This window comes from Hyperolius riggenbachi, chromosome 3, assembly GCF_040937935.1.
Source record: "Hyperolius riggenbachi isolate aHypRig1 chromosome 3, aHypRig1.pri, whole genome shotgun sequence".
Taxonomy (NCBI): domain Eukaryota; kingdom Metazoa; phylum Chordata; class Amphibia; order Anura; family Hyperoliidae; genus Hyperolius; species Hyperolius riggenbachi.
In genome coordinates this window covers 297,240,483-297,261,110 of record NC_090648.1, presented here as the reverse complement: position 1 = coordinate 297,261,110, position 20,628 = coordinate 297,240,483, and the positions used below count along the sequence as shown (strand labels likewise).

General features: G+C 43.6%; 1 protein-coding gene across 1 annotated transcript in view; it reads left to right on the top strand.

The window, feature by feature from the left end:
• GXYLT1 (glucoside xylosyltransferase 1) overlaps positions 1 to 12,927 on the top strand; it is a 52,214-nt gene extending 39,287 nt beyond the window's left edge. Inside the window, exons 6-8 of the mRNA XM_068272737.1 lie at positions 2,446 to 2,569; positions 3,987 to 4,156; positions 11,512 to 12,927. Of these exons, the coding sequence (XP_068128838.1) occupies positions 2,446 to 2,569; positions 3,987 to 4,156; positions 11,512 to 11,655 (438 nt within the window). The 3' untranslated portion in view covers positions 11,656 to 12,927. The remainder of the gene's footprint in view (positions 1 to 2,445; positions 2,570 to 3,986; positions 4,157 to 11,511) is intronic.
• Positions 12,928 to 20,628: the final 7,701 nt, after the last annotated feature.

The following is a 20,628-nucleotide window of genomic DNA, read 5'->3' as shown; positions in this document are numbered from 1 at the left end:
TGTGATCACCAGGCAAATTAGATAGAGAGAGATATTATTATTATTATTATTATTATTATTTATTGTATTTATAAAGCGCCAACATATTACGCAGCGCTGAACATTAATTTAGGTTACAGACAATATTTAGGGGTGACATACAGCAATTTGACAATACAGGAATACAAGAAAACCAGATCACACAGCACAGTATTAGTACAAGGTAATGCTTAGTCACTGGATGAAGCATGGAGATTAGGCAAGTTAGGTTCACTCAAATGCATGGCATGGGTTCACAGTAATGGAGGTGCCAGATCAGGTAGGACACAAAAGGAGGAGGACCCTGCCCAAAGGCTTACAATCTAGAGGGAGAGGTAAGGACACGAATGGTAGGGGACCAGAGTTCAGCTGTAGGTTTAGAGCACTTGTGAGGGGTAGTAGGCCAGAGTGAAAAGGTGAGTTTTGAGGGCTTTCTTGAAGATGTTGAAGGAGGGGGCTGCCCTAAAGGGTGGAGGTAGGGAGTTCCATAGTGTTGGAGCAGCTCTTGAGAAGTCCTGGAGGCGTGCATGGGACTGGGTGATGCGGGGGGTGGTTAGGCGAAGTTCATTGGAAGAGCGGAGTGAGCGGCTAGGTGTGTACCTCTGAGTAAGATCGGAAATGTAGGTTGGACAGGTTTTGTGGACAGATTTGTAGGTCAGACACAGTATCTTGAATCTGATTCTGGACTGGATAGGAAGCCAGTGGAGGGATTCTAGGAGGGGATCTGCCGTGGTGGAGCGATGGGAGCAGTGGATAATTCTGGCTGCCGCATTCATGATGGACTGCAGTGGGGCTGTTCGGGTCATAGGGAGACCAGACAGCAGGGCATTGCAGTAGTCAAGGCGGGAAATTATGAGGGCATGGATGAGGAGTTTGGTGGTGGCAGAGGTCAGGAAAGGGCGAATCTTACAGATGTTACGAAGGTGGAAGTTGCAGGACTTTGTGAGGTTTTGGATGTGGGAAGTGAAGGAGAGTGTGGAGTCCAGGGTGACACCCAGACAGCGGGCTTGAGAGGTAGGGCGAATGGTAGTGTGGTTAACAGTGACATGCACATCTGGGAGGTTATTATTATTATTTTTAAACTGGGACAGCAATGGCACGCTCAGGTTCATGTTAAAGCAGACCTGAATTCAGGATGTCCTCTCTGCTCTAAAGGTTATTTATTATGCTGTTGCATATCTTTTAAACATTTCTTTGTTACAGCTGACACAAATCCCAAAATAAATATTCACTGTTTCTACTTCATGGAAGCAGATATATTGTTAACATCCTGTGCTTTCAAATAAGCTTATCTACCATCTCTGCCATGGCAGTCATGTGACACAGGGGAGAGATCAGATTACAGCTTGTGATTAGACACAAATGAGGGGGGATTAAACAGGCTAAACTCTCTAAATTTTATACACGGTGCATTTCTCTGTTTTCATTCTGTCCTGTGCAAGAGTTCAGGTCCACTTTAAAGGGAACCCAAGAAAACCCCTGGTAAAAAAAAGGCATACTTATCAAAGAAGAGGAAATGCTCTAGATGCTTTATAGGCTTCGTGTGTTATCTTTGCCGGGGCCCTCTGGAAGATCCAGGCCACGCTCCTCTTCAGGCATGAGCGTGAGCGCAGCTGTGCAGGCGCAGCTATACTTGCGCAGGTGCACTACGGCCGCACTTGTGCCCAAAGACGATGGTGGCCCTGATCTTCTTACAGACAAGCCCTTGCTGGTATTCTTTGGGGTCCACACACCTCAATGGGGCAACAGTGGATGACTTGGGAAGACTATAGAATCCAGATGCTTCCCTCTTCTTAGGTAAGGCTGTATTCTTTACCTGAGATTCGCCTTGTCTGTGTTTGGGGCTCTGTGCTCGGCAATGGGAGGTCAGCCTAGAACAGAGGCTGATTAACTACCTCTATGGATTTTCACAAAACATGCACTGTTGATGGTACCCGAGGACAAGACAATAGTGCTGACTTATTCACCACACAAGTAAAAATCTAGAGTAAATGTACAGCTGTCCCTCCCCTTTAAGGTTGTCAGCGCCCCTCCCCCCCCCCCCCCCCCCCCTTTCTACAGGGATTTAGTGGGACAGATTGCTTATGCCCAACTGTGAATTACCTTGTCAATTACATTAGGGGACAGTTGTGCTGACAATAGATATCAGAATGATATTTCCAGGACCCACAATCTAAAATACGGTGAATGTGTGAAGTTTAATTTTGAGGGTTTTTTTTTTGTTTTGTTTTTTTCGTTCTTTCTCGCAGCTACAATAAACCTACCATTACAATTATAGACTCATTGTTTCTTGTTCAGGGCAAAGGCGCAAAATGAGCAGGGGATCAAATATTTTTACCTCGCTGTATACAACCTTTTCCAACTTGGTTTTAAATGTCAGAAAGTATGGTAACTTGAATGCGAAGTAAATTGCTCCCTGATTTACAGAATGACATGACAACTGTTAGACTGCACTGGGGAGAGATCCTGATGCCACTGCTGAAAAAATACAAGCTAAATATAACTTGGGGAGACCAGGATCTGCTGAACATCATTTTCTCCCACAACCCCGGTAAGCTATGTCTGGATGTTTAATATGTCTGAAAAAAAAATGTTTGGAGCATAGGTTCCAATGGGCCTACATTTGTCAGAAGATGGATTTTCCATTACATTTTAAACCCTTCAGTTTTTGTCTTCGTTACAAAAAAGGTTTGTTTAGATGGGTAACTTCACTGTCTTCTTACCAGGTGACCACTGTGAGCCAATCACAGTGATCACAGAACGACTGCATTAAAACATGGCTCTGGTCCTTGAGGAGCCAGAGCCTTGCAGTCCGAAATAGGTGGAATACTCCTCCTGTCCTTTGGGCCTTTTCCTTTGTAATACATTGCTAGCTAGATGGCGAAAGTGGAACTCCAAACATGGGTGGAAATGGTAACCTGTAGGGAGAAAACCTGACCCTCCCCAGTAAGGCTTTTGCTGGTCCTAAGTCTTATTTTTCTGTATATACTGTATATACTCGTGTATAAGCCTAATTTTTCAGCACAAAAAATGTGGTGAAAGGTAATACTGGTAGAGGAGCGAAAGGATCGTGCACTAGTGATCCTGCTCTTGCCAGCTGGCTCCCTACTGTGTCCATGCCTCCATCCCCTGCAACATGGTGTGCAGAGTGCACTGCTCAAGACTACCTGTCTACTAGACTTCCATGGCTTGTAGAGCAAAGTGTGCAAGCAACGTGTCAGCAGTGCAAGGATCGGATGTTCTTCCTGTGTGGCAATCTGTGTCTCATATCTATGATGCCATCTACTGGAGCTTGAGACACAGCTGTATCATCCTTGGGGCACAACTGGCTATAGGGATGGGGGTTGACTTGTACTGAGGGCACATCTGGCTACTGTGGAGGGGGGTTATACTGGGTAGGGGGCTTATACGCGAGTCAATCACTTTTTCCTGGTTCTTGTGGGAAAAGTGGGTAACTCTGCTTGTACGTGGGTCGGCTTATATGCAAATCTATACGGTAATTGTTTTTTCCTCAGACATTTTTGTGACAGTGGTGAATGTTTTCTGAAGCATCCTCTGAGATTTATCACTCTAGTAATGATAGATGAATTTCCGTTTTTTTTTCCTCACTTCACTAAAGTTTTATTACAAAATGCATGTAGTGTGGAATTTAAACCTGCGAAAGCTGCGTTTGGTTGATCAAGTTTCAGGCTACTTACAAATTGGGACAATTCTTGCACCAAGTTGCAAAAATTTTTAAATAAATAGTAAAGGCAACAATCATCTCTTCACATTCACAGTGGCATTTGGTGTGAGATAACATGCAGAGGTTGAGGAAAATTGGGGACCAGTAGTAATTTTACTGGAGATGTGAGTTATGTGGTTTTCGCCTTTTATAGGTTCTGTTTCTTTTTATAGGTTATGTTTATTTTGCCTGGGGATGCACATAAAGCGCTTTTTTTTCTGACTTTTTTTTCTCCCCAAAACAGAAAGTCTTTATGTCTTCCCATGTCAGTGGAATTATCGCCCTGATCACTGCATTTATGGAAGCAACTGTAAAGAAGCAGATTATGGCATTTTTATTCTTCATGGCAACAGAGGCGTATACCATGATGATAAACAGCCAGCGTTCAGAGCCGTATATGAAGCACTACGAAATGTAAGGCACGAAATGTTATCTTCCGTAGCCTGTGTTTGAATTGTTTTTGGCAAAGTATAGGAAGTAGATTATCTATTCTGTACTTTTGTATATTAAAATTTGTAGAAAAATATAGAGTAAAAGATTACAAATAAGAATACTCTTGTTTCCTATAGACAGCAAATCAAATTGAGATGTGTTCTGGTGATGAATGGAGACCTGAGTCTGGCTGCACAGTAGCAATGCTGACCGTTACAAGTTTATGAATGAGTCAAGTGGTCTCTTTTTGTTTCTTGCATGGATTTTACACTCAGGATTTGGAAAGGATGTACATTTTTGGAGATCAACCAAAATCTATGCCCTGGGGTACTCCAGCAGATCCAGGAACTCAAAAACTCAAAAAATACTTTAAAGCTTTTAGTTCAGCCTCAAGTTTTTTAATGCATGACAGTTAAGCTAGGTTCCATTTGGAACAGCACTGGCCCATTCAGAGCTGAGTGTCCACTCCTCTGTTTTCTTGGCCCGTTTGTGTCCAGATCAGACCAGTTCAGTGTCCTCTCCTCTCAGTTTCCTTATCCTGTACGCATCCGAAGTGGATGCCTTTCCACTGTAGGTTTCTATGGGAAATATGCAGCAGGTTTAGACTTTGTGTTACGTTTAATGGAGTGTACAAAGCAGGTCCGTTAATATCAAGTGGGAGTACAAGCAGTTTTTAACATTGGATGCATTTGCATGTCTGTTGCTGCATTACTAAACACGTACCATATGGGTACGTTTTTAGTACAAGTGGGAACTGAGCCTAACTTTGCATTAATTGACAATGCACAAAGTTTTGCACTAAATATATTAAATAAACCAGTCTAGCTGCATCCTGTAGCTTCTCTTTTGGTTGAGACGACAGTGCAGACTTATTGGAGAGAACAATCCAGACTTTTCCCGCCATTCTGTTATCTCCCACACATGGGAGGGAGCCAGAAGGAGGGAGCAAGTAGTTCCTACCTGTCATCACAGGTCACCTGACCCTGCTCAATAGGGTTGGTGTTCAAATTCAGGTCAACGTTAAGTTTGACCCGAATATGGCTGTTCTATCTCAGGCCCTGCCGACCCAAAAAAGTCAACAATCAACAGACAAATTTATTTTTTGCCACCAATTTTTACAATGCCCAACGGACCAAGTTTGCTCCTCCATAATGCCTAGGGCCTTCCAGTGACGGGGGATTCTCTCCTCCATCTTGGAGGTGGCAGGACACCACAGCATCACAGGCAGCCATAGCTTTATATAAGCACAGGGCTTGTCTGCCTGTGAGCTGATCTTTGCTAGTGACACAGCTCCTCTCTCGCTGGCTGCAGCTTGTGTTAACTTGTGATGTTGCTGTGCTGTTGATAGACAAGTTGGATAGATGGGGTAGTCTGACTGTTGATATTGTACTTATGCTTCTGTAATCTGCTGAGTTGAACATTATAGTCAGTGTGTGTATTGTCCGGCACTGTAGTCCAGTGTTCCTCCTCATTATCACAGTTGAGTTGTTGAGTAGCCACCCCCCAACCCTGGCTTTTGCCCCACTCCCAGTCTTCATTGGCTTTTCTTTCAGAGGATGTCATTCAAAGTGGTGAGGACAGATAGTCAATGAGATGCTAAACATTCTGGCTTGCTTTGGAATGTAATGCACTTCCTACTGATTTTGATTAGCTTAATTCCAAGCTGCACACAATTTGTATTCAATTTGGATGCAAGCCAAATGTAATAGCATCTCATTTACATCTGCAGCTTGCCAAGATAGCAGTAGCAGAGCAGTACTGGGAAGTCTCCCAGTGTGGTGAGTGAGCATGCCTGGTGTTTATGCACATGTGTGGTGCTACAGGGAGATAAGCAGGTGCCCCTCAACCCCCACACTTGTCCAAATGGGAAAATATGTCCTTTTTGCTTCTGGCCAAACAGCAAATATAGTAGTCCTCAATAACCTCCTCCTCTTTTTCCAGCTGTATTGGGTACTAGAGTAGGGGAAGGTGTGATACACCTGTAGCCTTCCAGTTGTTACTTGCTTTATGTATGCCGGGTGTCTGTAGGTAAGCTATAGTTATGAATGAGGTCTCCAATGGGTTTTCATTTGCTAACATAGCACCACTATAAACCAAGCAATGAAATGCTTCATTGCTAGCAAAATGTTTAACGTGTACCAGAGCTGATAAAAGATAAGTTTTATACATACCTGGGGCTTCCTTCAGCCCTTATAAGCTCAGATCGCTCCCACGCCTCAGTCCTCAGCCTTCTGCAGCTCCAGGACCGGGTCCCGTAACTTCAGCCAGTCTGCGCAAGATAAGTGCGCCCTCTACGTATCTCTCCGGCGGCTGCTGGAGAGATACGTAAAGGGTGCACTCCTCTTATGGCAGACTGGCCGCGACTGGCTGAAGTTATGGGACACAGTACCGGAGTTGCAGAAGTCTGAGGAGGGCGGCATGGGAGAAATGTATGCTTATGGGTCTGGAAGAAACTCCAGGTATGTATAAAACTTTTATCAGTTATTAGCTCTGGTTTCCTTTTAAGCCAAAGTCACTGAAGTTGCAAAGGCAAAAATACCTCTGCCATGAAGGAGTTAAGTCTGTATTATATTCACAGCATCATCACCCAATAAAACTGATACTCTCTCTTTGGGATTGTTACGGTTTGTTTATCACATCTGTTTTACTTCTACAAGTGGCTGTATATAAGCCGCAGCTCCTGTGTGCGCTAGTGCTCTCCAGAGGGTCTGCCTTTGTTGTTTCACGTAGGCTTGCAGTTTGAGAGTATCCTCGTAGCTTATCCTGGTTATTTGCCAGGTTTCCTGGAGGTTACACTAAATGTATGCACGGTTGCCAGCTAGCAGATCTAATTTCTTTTAGGCTACAAATAAGCTTTCTAATAAACAATTTATTACTTGTAAGCCCATGGAAGAGCAGTAAAATGTGTTGGGCGTTCATTGTAATATTGGAGACTGACTTGTGTATATAACCTTCAAAAATCAATACTATATTTTAATGGTGCTATATAACCGGCTGTCTTGTGGAAGTAAAAATGATAGAAAGGACGTCTGGGGATATACGATTGCTCTGCACTCACTCAGATTGATCCCATAAAATCCGTTTTATTTTTTTCTCTCATTCTCTCTTTTATATAGATCTGTCCTTCTCATATGTCAGTCTTGTAGCTTGACAATTCAAAATACGATGTTCAGAGACCTGTCTTATCATATTATTATGTATGGAGTAAGATTTTTCATACCTTGCTCAGGGTTTGTGGTGAAAGTACACCTGACTGGGAAAAATTGGCAGCTGCTGCAGCTCTGAGTGATGAGAAATTACCTGTAAGATTTCCAATAAGTGCAGACGAAAAACTTTATAAAGCCCAAGATGGGCTAGATTATCTCTTCCATAGCCTCCTGATTTTGCTTCTTGCCTTTGGGGTCTCTCCCATTATCCTTCCCGGGTCTTCTAAATAATCGTCTGGGTCCCTCCTTTGAATACCTTTCTGGAAGTTTGCCCACGCCCCAGCAGTGAAGAGCAGTTCAGAACCGTACAGGAGGGAGTTACGAACCACGGTACACAGCTAAAGGAAGCACTCATCCATGAGTGCTTTATTTCACTGCTCATGTGTGGTTCAAAACTCGCACATGCACAGTTCAGAATCATATGCTGCTGTTTGGTGGAACTTCCAGGAGTACTTTCTTTCACGGCTGGTGTGTGGTTAAAAACTCGCACAGTTCAGAATCGATTGGCGCTGCTTTGGGGAACTTCCAGGAGACAGGGGATTGAAGAGGACCAAGCACGGGTAATTGGACGGATCCTGAAGACAAGGAACAGCACCAAGCTTCTTAGGAAATGGTGATCTAGCCCTCAATGGGCTTAACTCAATCATCATTTTACCCAATTTAAGGGTTCTTTAGGTCCCTACACTATGTACTCTAGTTCATCAGTAATAGCGTCACTTTGATTCACATAAACAGTTCTTCACTTCATGGAAATGTCACAGCTATCCTCTCGGCAGGTAATCTTCAATAGGTAAAAGCCTCCACCACACCCAACCACATGACACTCATTGCTGTAGTAGACTACCAAGGTCTAATTGCACATTGGTAATATGGCCGGGTCACCCCCAACCAACGCGATCAATTCAAGCCACTCTAATATGACCAACATAAGACTAATCCTATGCCTTGACCTCAGATCAGTATTTCCATATATAACATTCCACATCACTGATATTACCAGATAATACTCCTTAAAGGACCTGTCCCAAAAATCTTAAAATTTAAAATATATGTAAACACATACAGTTAAGTACGTTTCTTCCAGAGTAAAATGAGCCATAAATTACTTTTCTCCTATGTTGCTTTCACTTACAGTAGGTAGTAGAAATCTGACAGAACTGACAGGTTTTGGACTAGCCCATCTCCTCATGGAGGATTCTCAGGCTTTTGCTTAGTTTCAAAATGCACTTAGTGAATGGCAGTTGCTCTGTCCCAACTGCCAAAAAAGTGTGCAGCGAGAAGGTAGGCTGGTCAGCATCTTTATATAAATCTTTTTCAGGGAGTGTCTTTATAAAGAATAAAGGCTATGCTGAGAATCCCTTATGGAGAGATAGACTAGCCAAAAACCTGTCAGTAATGTCAGATTTCTACTATCTACTGTAAATGCTAGCAACATTGGAGAGAAGTAATGTATGGTTCATTTTACTCAGGAAGAGACTTACTACTTATTTGTATGTTTTAAATTTTAAGATTTTCATGACCGTTCCTCTTTAACCACCCTGGCGTTCTGATTAAATCGCCAGGGTGGCTGCGGGAGGGTTTTTTTTAAATAAAAAAAAAACTATTTCATGCAGCCAACTGAAAGTTGGCTGCATGAAAGCCCACTAGAGGGCGCTCCGGAGGCGATCTTCCGATCGCCTCCGGCGCCCAGAATAAACAAGGAAGGCCGCAATGAGCGGCCTTCCTTGTTTTGCTTATATCGTCGCCATAGCGACGAGCGGAGTGACGTCATCGCCGTCAGCCGACGTCGTGACGTCAGCCGCCTCAGATCCAGCCCTTAGCGCTGGCCGGAACTTTTTGTTCCGGCTGCGCAGGGCTCAGGCGGCTAGGGGGGCCCTCTTTCGCCGCTGCTCGCGGCGAATCGCCGCAGAGCGGCGGCGATCAGGCAGCACACGCGGCTGGCAAAGTGCCGGCTGCGTGTGCTGCTTTTTATTTCATCAAAATCGGCCCAGCAGGGCCTGAGCGGCAGCCGCTGGCGGTGTTGGACGAGCTGAGCTCGTCCAGACCGCTCAGCTGGTTAAGACCTCAATACCTCATTGCAAAATACTGTTTTATTTTGAAAAGTATAAAAAAAACAATTGCACTCACATAAGTAAATGTTAAAAACAGCTCAGAGGTCTTTTCCACGGGCTCTCCTCCATTTTGGTGACAACGGCTGGCTCTGCCTGGTATCTTGTCCTCTTCATGCTGGAACTTCGGCTGTACCCTCAGCTTACTTTTCACAGCATCCTGTACCAGGCTCTCCCTGTTTGTTTTTGCCTCGCCACATCCACAGTCTTCCCCGGATAAGTCATTTATGGCCTGAATTCATTGAGTCGGGAGTGACACGGGGATATCCCAATGTGCTCTTGGACCTTGGTGGTCTACTACAGTGGTGAGTGTCATGTGATTGGGTGTGGTGGAGGCTTTCACCTATTGAAGATTACCTGCCAAGAGGATAGTTGTGACCTTTCCATGAAGTGAAGGACTGTTCATGTGAATCACAAAGGCACTATTAGGGCTCAGACACACTGTAAGCGCTTTTTAGCAATCGGCACTTTCTGAGAGCTTTTTAAAAAACACTCAGAAAAGTGCTTATAGTGTGTATGAGCTCTTACTGATCAATCATATTGGATTTTCACATAGTGTAACGGGAGGTGCACCTATTTGAATTGTTGAGGAGTTGCATTGTTAGGAGTGAAACAGAGAGACAGTGCGCACTGCATTTGATAAAAAGTTCCTTTTGTACTCTGCCCATTGCTGCTACTGACTGATGGTTTAGTAATTAGCCCACCAGGTTTGGCAGCAGCCCTAGCGGCAGAGCAAGACAACTAGTCAGACTTGACTTGCTAGAGGAAGTAAAAGTTGCTAAAAGGATTCCTTTAAACCTGCAGAATGATCATTAATATGGTGCCTGACCAGAGGTGGACGATGGAATGCAAGCATGAAAAGAGGGTGAGTTGGGGACCTGCTCTCTGAAAGCATGGGGACCTCTAGTGTTTAGCCTATGGTTGTTGGCAAGAGGAAACCAATTGCCATGGGAATCACCCCTCAGGACCAACCTGGGAGAAGTGCTGTCCCTTGTCCTTTCTGACATTCATGAGCAGCTGCCTCCATCAATCACAGCGGAGGGCCATCCCCTAGGACAGGTCCATGCCTATCCACCCTCCCTCTGAGAAGCTGGCTGTGTGAGCACCAGAGACAAAAATGAAAGCCACAGCTCTTTGGACCACTCTGAGTACTGGCAGGCCAGTAGTTTTGGAAGTCTCAGTGGTGGAGACAAGTGATCAACATTTGTTACCAAGCACAAACAACCAGACTTAAGGTCCTCTCACACTAGGTGCTGTTCCATCCGTTTTCACAGAACGCACCTAGAATGTGGTAAGAACGGTAACCTGATAGTTTACGGACTTTCACGTTACCATTCACATTGGACAAAGTGTTCCAGAGCGCTACACTGTGACACCTCTGGGAGTGTTTAATCGTACAACGGAAGCCGTTTCCCATCAGGGTAATTAGAACTAGCGCCGCTGATACGCATCAAGCCGCAACTTCCTCATAACGTCATAACACATAACGTCGTGCACAAAATCTAATTCCTGTGCACGTGTTAGTGTGATAGAGCCCTTATGATACTTGTGTATGTATGATGAGCTATATATATATATATATATATATATCATCTGAATTACTTTATAGTTTTGTAGGTGTCTGTCTATGCCTGCCTCACATCCATAAGTGAATGCTAGCTTTCCTAGATCTTTATTTTATTCAATTCAGCCTCGTAGAAAAGCTTGGCTGGTGTGGTGTTAGCAATTTGGATAGCTCTTATCCATCAATCTCTGTCACAGTCACCTCTATGCTGTGAACATTCCAACATGTGGCAACAGTGAACAGAAAGTGACAGCACGCTTGTACAATGTACAGAGAGAGACAGCAGGCTTGTGAGACTATCATATCACTTCAGACAGGCACTGCATTACCTGAAAGCAGCTGCTTCAGACCTATCGATCACTATTAAGCAATGCTCTTCACTCCAGAAAATATATTTTTGTTCTGTTTTCATCTGGTTTGCAAATCTAATCAATGTATTCTAATTTTTCTTTCCCACAGTATTCTTTTGGAGGTGACCTCATTCGCTCTTTGTTATATCCTTTAGAACTGGAATTGCAGAAAACCGTACACACATACTGTGGCAGGATATATAAACTGTTCACCAAACAGCTGACAAAGAGCATTGATGACTTTTATACATAGCGATCAAATGTAAGGAAATGCTTTTGACAGAGCTCTGTTATGTGTGGGCAAATGGAATTGCACAAAGAAGAGAACGGCAGTGATCATATGCTTCTGTTCAAAGGAAGCACTACATGCTGTGTACACTTTAACTGGAATCCATTGTGTCAGGCCATCAAAATGAGCAAGTGCTTTCAACATTTCCTACCGTGCTTGCATAATATAGGGCACATATCCGGATATGTTGTTCATTTAAAGGTGTAAATGATTTTTACAATTTCCTGTAGCTTGTATTCAAGCCAAATAAAAAGTATTGATAGTGTTTGTGGGGAGGGAAAGCATTCTGCCTGTATCAAACTATTTAACACCTTTTTTTCCCCCTCTGCTTTCTAGAAAATGGTAAAATGTATGGGTTTATACACTACATAGGCTCATGCTGCTTTACTATGTGCAGCAGGTAGATGAGGCTGTATTGAAGACAGTGAGAATTACATGCCGTAGCTTATGGGTTTATATGATCACCAAAGGAACATAATAGGACATATTGCAATATCCAACTAACACTGCAGTTTCCTGCAGTCATCCTGAGCAAATCAGCAGGACTACATGTAAAAATGCTTGTGTAGTAAGTGCACCACACCGCCTCTACACGGGGTTCGAAAGCACTGTATTATTTCACTGGATACAATCAAGCTGAGGCTGAGACTATTCATAGCTGTAAAGGAAACCACGTTTGACATGTGCTAGGACTGCATTAATCAGAATTGTGCTACCCTTTACAGTTTTCCCTTAGGGCCCTTTTGCACTGTGCACATTTTGTTGCAATACCATCACAGCGCAAAGCTGCTGCAAAGTTGCACTGCCTCTTATACATGTGGCATGATTACACGGTGAAGCCTACAGTACAAAAGAACGCGTTACTTGGGTAAACCACAGTATGCTATGCATTACTTCATTGGAAGCCACCACATTGTATTCAGTGTGGATGCTCTATAGGAATATCATTGCATCGCATTCCCATAGGGGCCACTCACACTTGCATATTCTGTGTGCGATTTCCCTCATGCACAAATTTGCAGTTTTTCAGGTCTTGAAAAAACAATTTTTTTATTTTTTTCGAGCGTTTTCGAAATTTTAAAAAACCTTTTTATTGAATTTGTATGTCAATTTTCACTTTGTGATTTTACTGTGAATAGCAATGAAAACACGATTTTTATGTAATTTTTCTGCTTTGCCACTGATTTGCATGACGACATGCATGCGCCGCTCCTCGTCCCTCCATGCACTCACACGTGTGTGTGCGCAGCACAGGCCATCGATGTCGCCCAAGAGGATCAGATCCTGATCCCTGACGGGCAACATAAGTAGACAGTGGGTACACGGCCTAAGGAAAAACAGGGATAAGAGCTTATTTTTGTCAACTAATCGGGGAATGTAAAAAATACCTCCCTAAAATTAATTTAACCTCACTTCAGGATACAGTTCACATGGCAAAATATATTCACCACCTTTCAAATCAAGTTATAATCAACATTCACAAATGAAAGGCAATAACTGATACAAACCACAAATCGAACACAAAAAAAAAAACACATCCTGATTTTGAAATGCAGTTGCAAAATGCAAGTCGCATGCAAACTCATAAAAAAAATGAGACTGTTGAAATGCATTAGAAGTGATGTTATTGCAATTTTGGAAAATTACAAAAGAACTCCAGGATGTTGTTAAATAAGTGTTCTTATGGTTGTATGTTATTGCCTTTCATTTGTGAATGTTGATTATAACTTGATTTGAAAGGTGGTGAATATATTTTGCCATGTGAACTGTATCCTGAAGTGAGGTTAAATTAATTTTAGGGAGGTATTTTTTACATTCCCCGATTAGTTGACAAAAATAAGCTCTTATCCCTGTTTTTCCTTAGGCCGTGTACCCACTGTCTACTTATGTTGCCCGTCAGGGATCAGGATCTGATCCTCTTGGGCGACATCGATGGCCTGTGCTGCGCACACACACGTGTGAGTGCATGGAGGGACGAGAAGTGGCGCATGCATGATGTCATGCTGCAGGTGGTGAAGCTGTGCGAACAGGGGGATCGGCGTTGCTGGTACATTTGTCTGGTGGATCGCTCATGGGTTGAGCATCGGGGTCATCGGGTGCTGTACGCATGCCTGATTGTCGGCTGAGGCGGTTATTGGCCGCCTCAGCCGACTTAAAGAGAACCAGAGATGATATAAAGAAAAGCTTTTATACATACCTGGGGCTTCCTCCAGCCCCACACGCATGGATCGCTCCCACGCCACCATCCACTGCTGCCTGCAATTACGAGAACCGGCTCCCCGCTCTGCCGTCAGTCTAGCGTAGGAGAAGTGCGCTCTTTGCGTATCTCTGCGGCAGCCGCTGGAGAGATACGTAGAGGGTGCACTTCTCCTGCCTAGCCTGGCTCCGACTGACGTCAGTGACGGGATTCGGTTCTCGTAGTTGCGGGCAGCGGTGGATGGCGGCGTGGGAGCGATCCGTGCGTATGGGGCTGGAGGAAGCCCCAGGTATGGATAAGAGCTTTTCTTTAGATCATCTCTGGTTCCCTTTAAGTCAGGCGTGTGTATGAGGCTTTAGAGTTATAAAGCAACTTTATCTGTTTCATTATCTTTTAACTCATTCGAGCAACAAATTTACTTAGAATGTGTTCAAACGTTTTGCAGATTAATAAACCTACTGAATACTCAACCCAGTAAACCTTTATGGGCATTCTTCTTTAAAAAGCAATGGGCTTTGTAAGCTCTGACTTGGCAGGTTGTATGAGTTGCAGAAGTTGGAGGATGCTCCATGCCTGTACAAGACCATTTGTGGTGAAAAACCACCAATCACAAAATGTAATTTTTTTCTGACTGCAAATGTCTTCGTCTTTATATTACTTGAGACTGCATATATCTATTTCCTAACTGATAAGTTCTCTGCTGCAAGTGGAAGCCAATGGAGAGTTAAAGACTGTTCTTTTCACAGTAGTCCTATCTACTTGAACTGTAAATACTGATCTCATAATGACTGATTAAACAAAACAAATGTGATTTTACAGTGAATTCAGCTAGCAGATTGTGTACAAGATTTTATGAAATAAGTGTACTTACAAAGTACAAGTTACCAAACTCTCCCCACCTTACCCCCCTGATTGCACCCTGAGGAAGTTATTACCTTGTACCCCCTTGTTTGAACTCACTGGCACTGGAGCCTGTCTGATCTGAAAGGCCAAGACATTCATTTTACATCCAGTACCTCAGCGCACTCTAGCCATTAGGGGGCATTCTTGATAAGAAACAGATTATCCACCTATTTCAATTGCAAATTGGTCTGAATTCTTCTACAAAGAAGACCCAGGGGACAGAATGGATCTGTGGTGCCAAATCTAAAATCTGGGGTGCAAACTATGTAGGCAAAGCAATGAGAAAAAGAGTAATAGTGAAAACAAACTGTTAAAGAGTAACTGTCAGGCTGCAGAAGCTAATTTAAACCTCTATTCTCCTGTGTTAAACAGTTTAGAAGGAAGCCCAAAAGCCATTAGTGAAGATAAAAATCTCAGTTACCTTTGATGTGTACTTATCAGTAAGGCTGTTAAAACCCAAGAGGACGCAAGCCGCATACTATACTGCAAAGCATTCTGGGGCCCTCCCCTCGGCTGCTAATGAGACGTTACAGCAGCTTGTAATCAGTCCAGCGCGTAGCACTGATAAATCTCGGGGCAGAGTACACTGCAGGAGTCAGCTATTGTTCCTAGCCACATGGCTCATTAATATTCACTGCACACTGTGTTGTTCAAGTACGAGCTTATCTGTGATCAGGAAGCAGGCAGGACATGACGACACATTTGACAGAAAAACATGGAGCCTGCCATGAGCTGTCAGGAGCATCTATCTCTGCATATACTATATAAAAATTCTGTGAGATCCAAACGTGGACAGTGAAATGCATATGTAATGTAAGTACAGCCAATCTTTAGCTACTGATATGTGTTTATTTTCTCTGAGACCTTATACCTAACAGCTCCTCTTTAAGTATGCCTGTTAGGTCAGCATACAGACAGTGTTCATTTATGTCTGTGTTGGTGTTCATGAATGTACTTAAAATGGGTGCTGATTAGTATTCTAGTGTACTTGCATAACTGATTTTAGCCTTATTTTATAACATTGGTATGTTGCCTCCAATATGTTCAGTGCATGCTGTCACTGTCCTTTATAAGGATGTCTGCCTGGAAAATATGTTTCTGTTTGGTTCCCACTGCTTTTTAACTTTGTAAATGACTCCTGACGCTCCTTATTTTAATACAGAGCTAAGATCAGCTATGCAAGTATATTGCATTCTTTTCAAAGGACAACCGAGGTGACATGTAATTTGATGAGATAGACACGTGTATGTACAGTGCCAAGCACACACATATCTAGGTTGTGTTCCTTTTTTTTTTTCTCTGCCTGAAAAAGTTAAACATTAGGGCACATATGCAATTAATCTTTTCTCTTGAATTTTCTCCCAGGTGATATTTTAACACCTTGTCATAAAATGCCTTTTAAACCGCCAACAAGCAAGAAAATACTCAATATAATGTTGTTAGTACTTTTTTCACTTATGTTTGGGTACTTTTTCAATTGTAAAATGTTGAAAAATGTATTTAAAGAAGGGATGAAAATTAACTCCTAGGAGATAACTCAGAAGAAAAAGTGAATTGCATATGGGCCCAGGTGTGCAAGTGACAGTTTTTGACTGGGTTGGACTGGATCAGACATAAAACACTTTCCTGTCAGTAAATTGCTTCTGAGAGCAGGAAAGAGATAAAAGGGTCAATAATTTTTGATTTGAGCGCTGACATACTTCAGTGAGGGTGTCATTGAGCAGAGACAATGAAACAGTAAAAACTGAAAAAATAGATTTAAATATAAAATAAAACTGTGAGATATCTAAAAAGTCATTTTTAGGAGACTGAGGATAGATGCAATTGTTTTTCTCATCAGTTTATTTTCACCTCGGATGTAGGCTGAAGCCTTTGACAGCTGATCACGCTGATTGGCTGACAGAGGGAGGGATGGATATAAAATAAATTTTAAAAAAAGTTACATTTATTTAAAAAATAATCAAATATTTATAAGAAAAACAGCAAACATCTGGCTAGCGATCAGACCCCACCAACAGAGAGCTCTGTTGGGTTGGGGAATCGCTAAAAGCTGCAGTGGACCAATTGGCAATAAATGGCCTAGTCACTAGGGGGGTTTAACACCGCAGTCCTCAAGTGGTTAAAGCCTTGTTTTAAAACGTTAGAACTGCAATTAAAGGACAGCTGAAGGGAGAAGCATATGGGAGCTTCCCTGTTTACTTTAACACTATACCAGTTGCCTGGCAGGCCTGCTGGTCTATTTGGCTGCAGTAGTGTGGCGGTGGCGTAGTGGTTGGCTCTCTCGCCTTGCAGCGCTGGGTCCCTGGTTCGAATCCCAGCCAGGGCACTATCTGCAAAGAGTTTGTATGTTCTCTCCGTGTCTGCGTGGGTTTCCTCCGGGCACTCCGGTTTCCTCCCACATTCCAAAAACATACGGATAAGTTAATTGGCTCACCCTAAAATTGGCCCTAGACTACAGTACTTACACTACATAATATAGACATCTGGCAATAGTAGGGATTAGATTGCGAGCTCCTTTGAGGGACAGTTAGTGACAAGACAAAATATATATATATATATATATATATATATATATATATATATATATATATATATATATATATATATATATATATATATATAAATATATATATATATAATAATACACTGTACAGCGCTGCATAATATGTCTGCGCTATATAAATACATAATAATAATAATCACACCAGAAACAAGCATGTAGCTAATCTTGTCAGAACTTGGTTAGCGGCGAAGTTCCTGGGGTTCGCGATCGCGGAGAACCACAAACTTTTCCGGAAGTTCGGTTCGCCCCCATAGTGCATCATGAGGGTCAACTTTGACCCTCTACATCAGTCAGAAGGCACATTGTAGCAAATCAGGCTACACTCCCTCCTGGAGCCCCCCCCCCCCCTTTATAAAAGGCAGGCAGCGTCAGGCATTGGACTCACTCGTGTGCCTACAGTAATTAGAGAATGGATAGCTGCTGCAGACTCTCATAGGGAAAGCTTAGTTAGGCTCTTGTAGGCTTGTTGGCTTGCTCCTGGCTGATTGTTATTGCTAAAAAAAAAAGCACCCCTCAACAGCTCTTTTGAGAGTTAATCTTGTTCTTGTGATCTATTTTTTGTGTGTATGTGTACCACTGACACTTGTGTTGCATAGACAGCCTTGGTAATTCCTACTGTGTGTGCCACTGCCAGGCCCAGCACATTCAGTGACTACCTGTGTGTGTGTGACAGGTGCACATTGTAATACCCATCACTGCATATACCTACTACCTGTTGTTCACTTAAGTGCACCCACCTACCTACGTGAGCGCACACAGTGTCACTGTGCCTGTTCGGTACCTGTCTGTGTGTGACAGGTGCACATTATAATACCCATCACTGCATATACCTACCTGACAGTCACGGTTGTTCTATCATTGAGCTACCACAGCCTGGTGACCAAATGGGCTTGAAAACCGCCACGGCCTGCACTCTGGCCATGGTGCGCACCAGTCCAGCACGGCCGTCACTACACAAGCAGCTGTTTGCAGTGTGTTACACAGTGAGTTTGGTGTGTCAGTGTGAAGCAGTAAACTAATTACACTCCCTGATTGATGTATACACATGCAAGATGTTTTAAAGCACTTTAGGCCTGCAATTTAGCATTCAATGTGATTTCTGCCCTTAAAACACTGCTTTGCGCCAAATCCAGATTTTTCCCCAGGACTTTTGGCGTCTATCCCACTCCGCCATGCCCCCCTCCAGGTGTTAGACCCCTTGAAACATAGTTTCCATCACTTTTCTGGCCAGCATAAGTGTTTCTAGTTTTCAAAGTTTGCCTCTCCATTGAAGTCTATTGCGGTTCGCGAAAGTTCGCACGAACCGAACTTTTGCTGAAGTTCGCGACCCGAAAATAGGAGGTTAGGGCCATCTCTACCTGTGTGTTCCCAGCATAAAAGTATTAGAAGCAGAGGAGGCTACTAGTATTGCTTAAAAGGAAATAAATGTAGTAGCCTCCATATCCCTCCCGCTTCAGTTGTCCTTTAAGTATAAGTACATGAGCACTTCAAGTACAAGGTTTATTTAGCAATGTAAGATCTATTTTATGTTCTGTCAAGGAGATGTTGCTGTTCATTAACTATTGGTACCAGTGATATTAAGACTCTTAATATTGAGGCAGACCAGAAACTCCATATCCACCAGGGATTTGTTAATGTGCATACTCCACTTATCCGAAGTGTGCCCATCCAGAGAACCCTTGGTGTAAAGTTGGGCTGTTGGTGACGTCTGTGAGATTGTAGAGCACTTGTAGTTTATGGGGGTAAGGGCGGATCCACACTATAATGCGCATTTTCTGAGCGCTTTGTGATTGAAATTTCTCCCATTCACTTGCATTAAAATCACTGTAAAAATTACTGCAATTTTTTCATTAAAATCGCAGCAATTTTTACTGCGATTTTAATGAAAGTGAATGGGAGAACGTTTTAAAGTGCTAATCTATCACAAAGCGCTGAGAAAAGCGCTTATAGTGTGGATCCGGCCTTACTGTGTGTTTCTGGTAATAGGAACCATTATCCCCAGGGAGCATTCCGGACTAGTGTTGGGCGAACATCTGGATGTTCGGGTTCGGCCGAACATGCCCCTGATGTTCGGCATGTTTGAGCCGAACATGTCCCTTTGGGGCCCCTATAGGGTCCCAGCATAAAAGGAGAGCATGCCCCGAGCGCGGGGGGGGGGGGGGGTCGGAAATGCCCCCACCCCTCCCCGCACTTCCTGTTTACATTTGAAGTCGCGTCAAGAGTGCGCAGAAGTACCGCGATGACGCGAACGAGGGTACGCGTCCTCTACATGACACGTACCCTCGTACGCGTCATCGCGGTACTTCTGCGCACTCTTGACGCGACTTCAAATGTAAACAGGAAGTGCGTCAAGAGAGGGCGGAAGTACCAGATGGTACTAGCGCCCAAGAACTCCGGCTTCCCTCTTCCTGCCCTCCTCCTCCTCAGGTACTTTTGGGCACTTAAATTTAATTATAGGGTACCGGCAGAAGGGAGAGCTTAGCGGGGAGGGGTGGGGGGCATTTCCGACCCCCACCCCGCCGCGCTCTGGGCATGCTCTCCCTTTATGCTGGGACCCTATAGGGGGCTATGTTCGGCCGGACACGGCTGTGTTCGGCCGAACAAAGAAGGCCTGTTCGGGTTCGGGCAGCGAGAATCTATGGGCATGAGGAGGCTATGTTTTTGGAAATGATATCCAAAATTAATTTTGCCACTAACTTACTACTATATGAAATTTGAGTGCATTACTACAGCTGACCTTAATTGCGGGTATTCATATGTGAATATGCAAATATGCTAATGCAGGGGGAGAGAGAAGAAAAAAAGGAACTAGGCTTTTGTTACCTCATTTTACTGCTGGCAGGTGCATCACTACAGAATGTTGGTTCACTGTGTTCTGAAGCCAGTAGAAAGAATACCTGGTCTCCCAGAGTGCACTTTATAACAAAATGTTATAAAGAGCCTAAACATCACTGGGATTGCAGGTTTACCAATGTACAGCAATAGGTATATATAGGAAGTGTTTCTGTTGCTGAAACCAGGAAAACTGTAATAGTTGGTATCCTAACTAATAATTAGCGAGTGTCTGTGTACTCCTGTCCCTGTGTCCATGCTGAAACGTTCTGCGCATGTGCGTGCAGTTCAGCCGGCTGTAACGTTTCTGTGCGTGGCACTGTGGTTGCTAGGGCAACGGGACATGCAGATCTGGGAGGATGACGCGGCGGCTCTTGCATTATTTTCAAAAAGGGGGAGCAGGCGGGCGGTGTGTGTGGACGTACGTGCAGCTTTTTTGAGG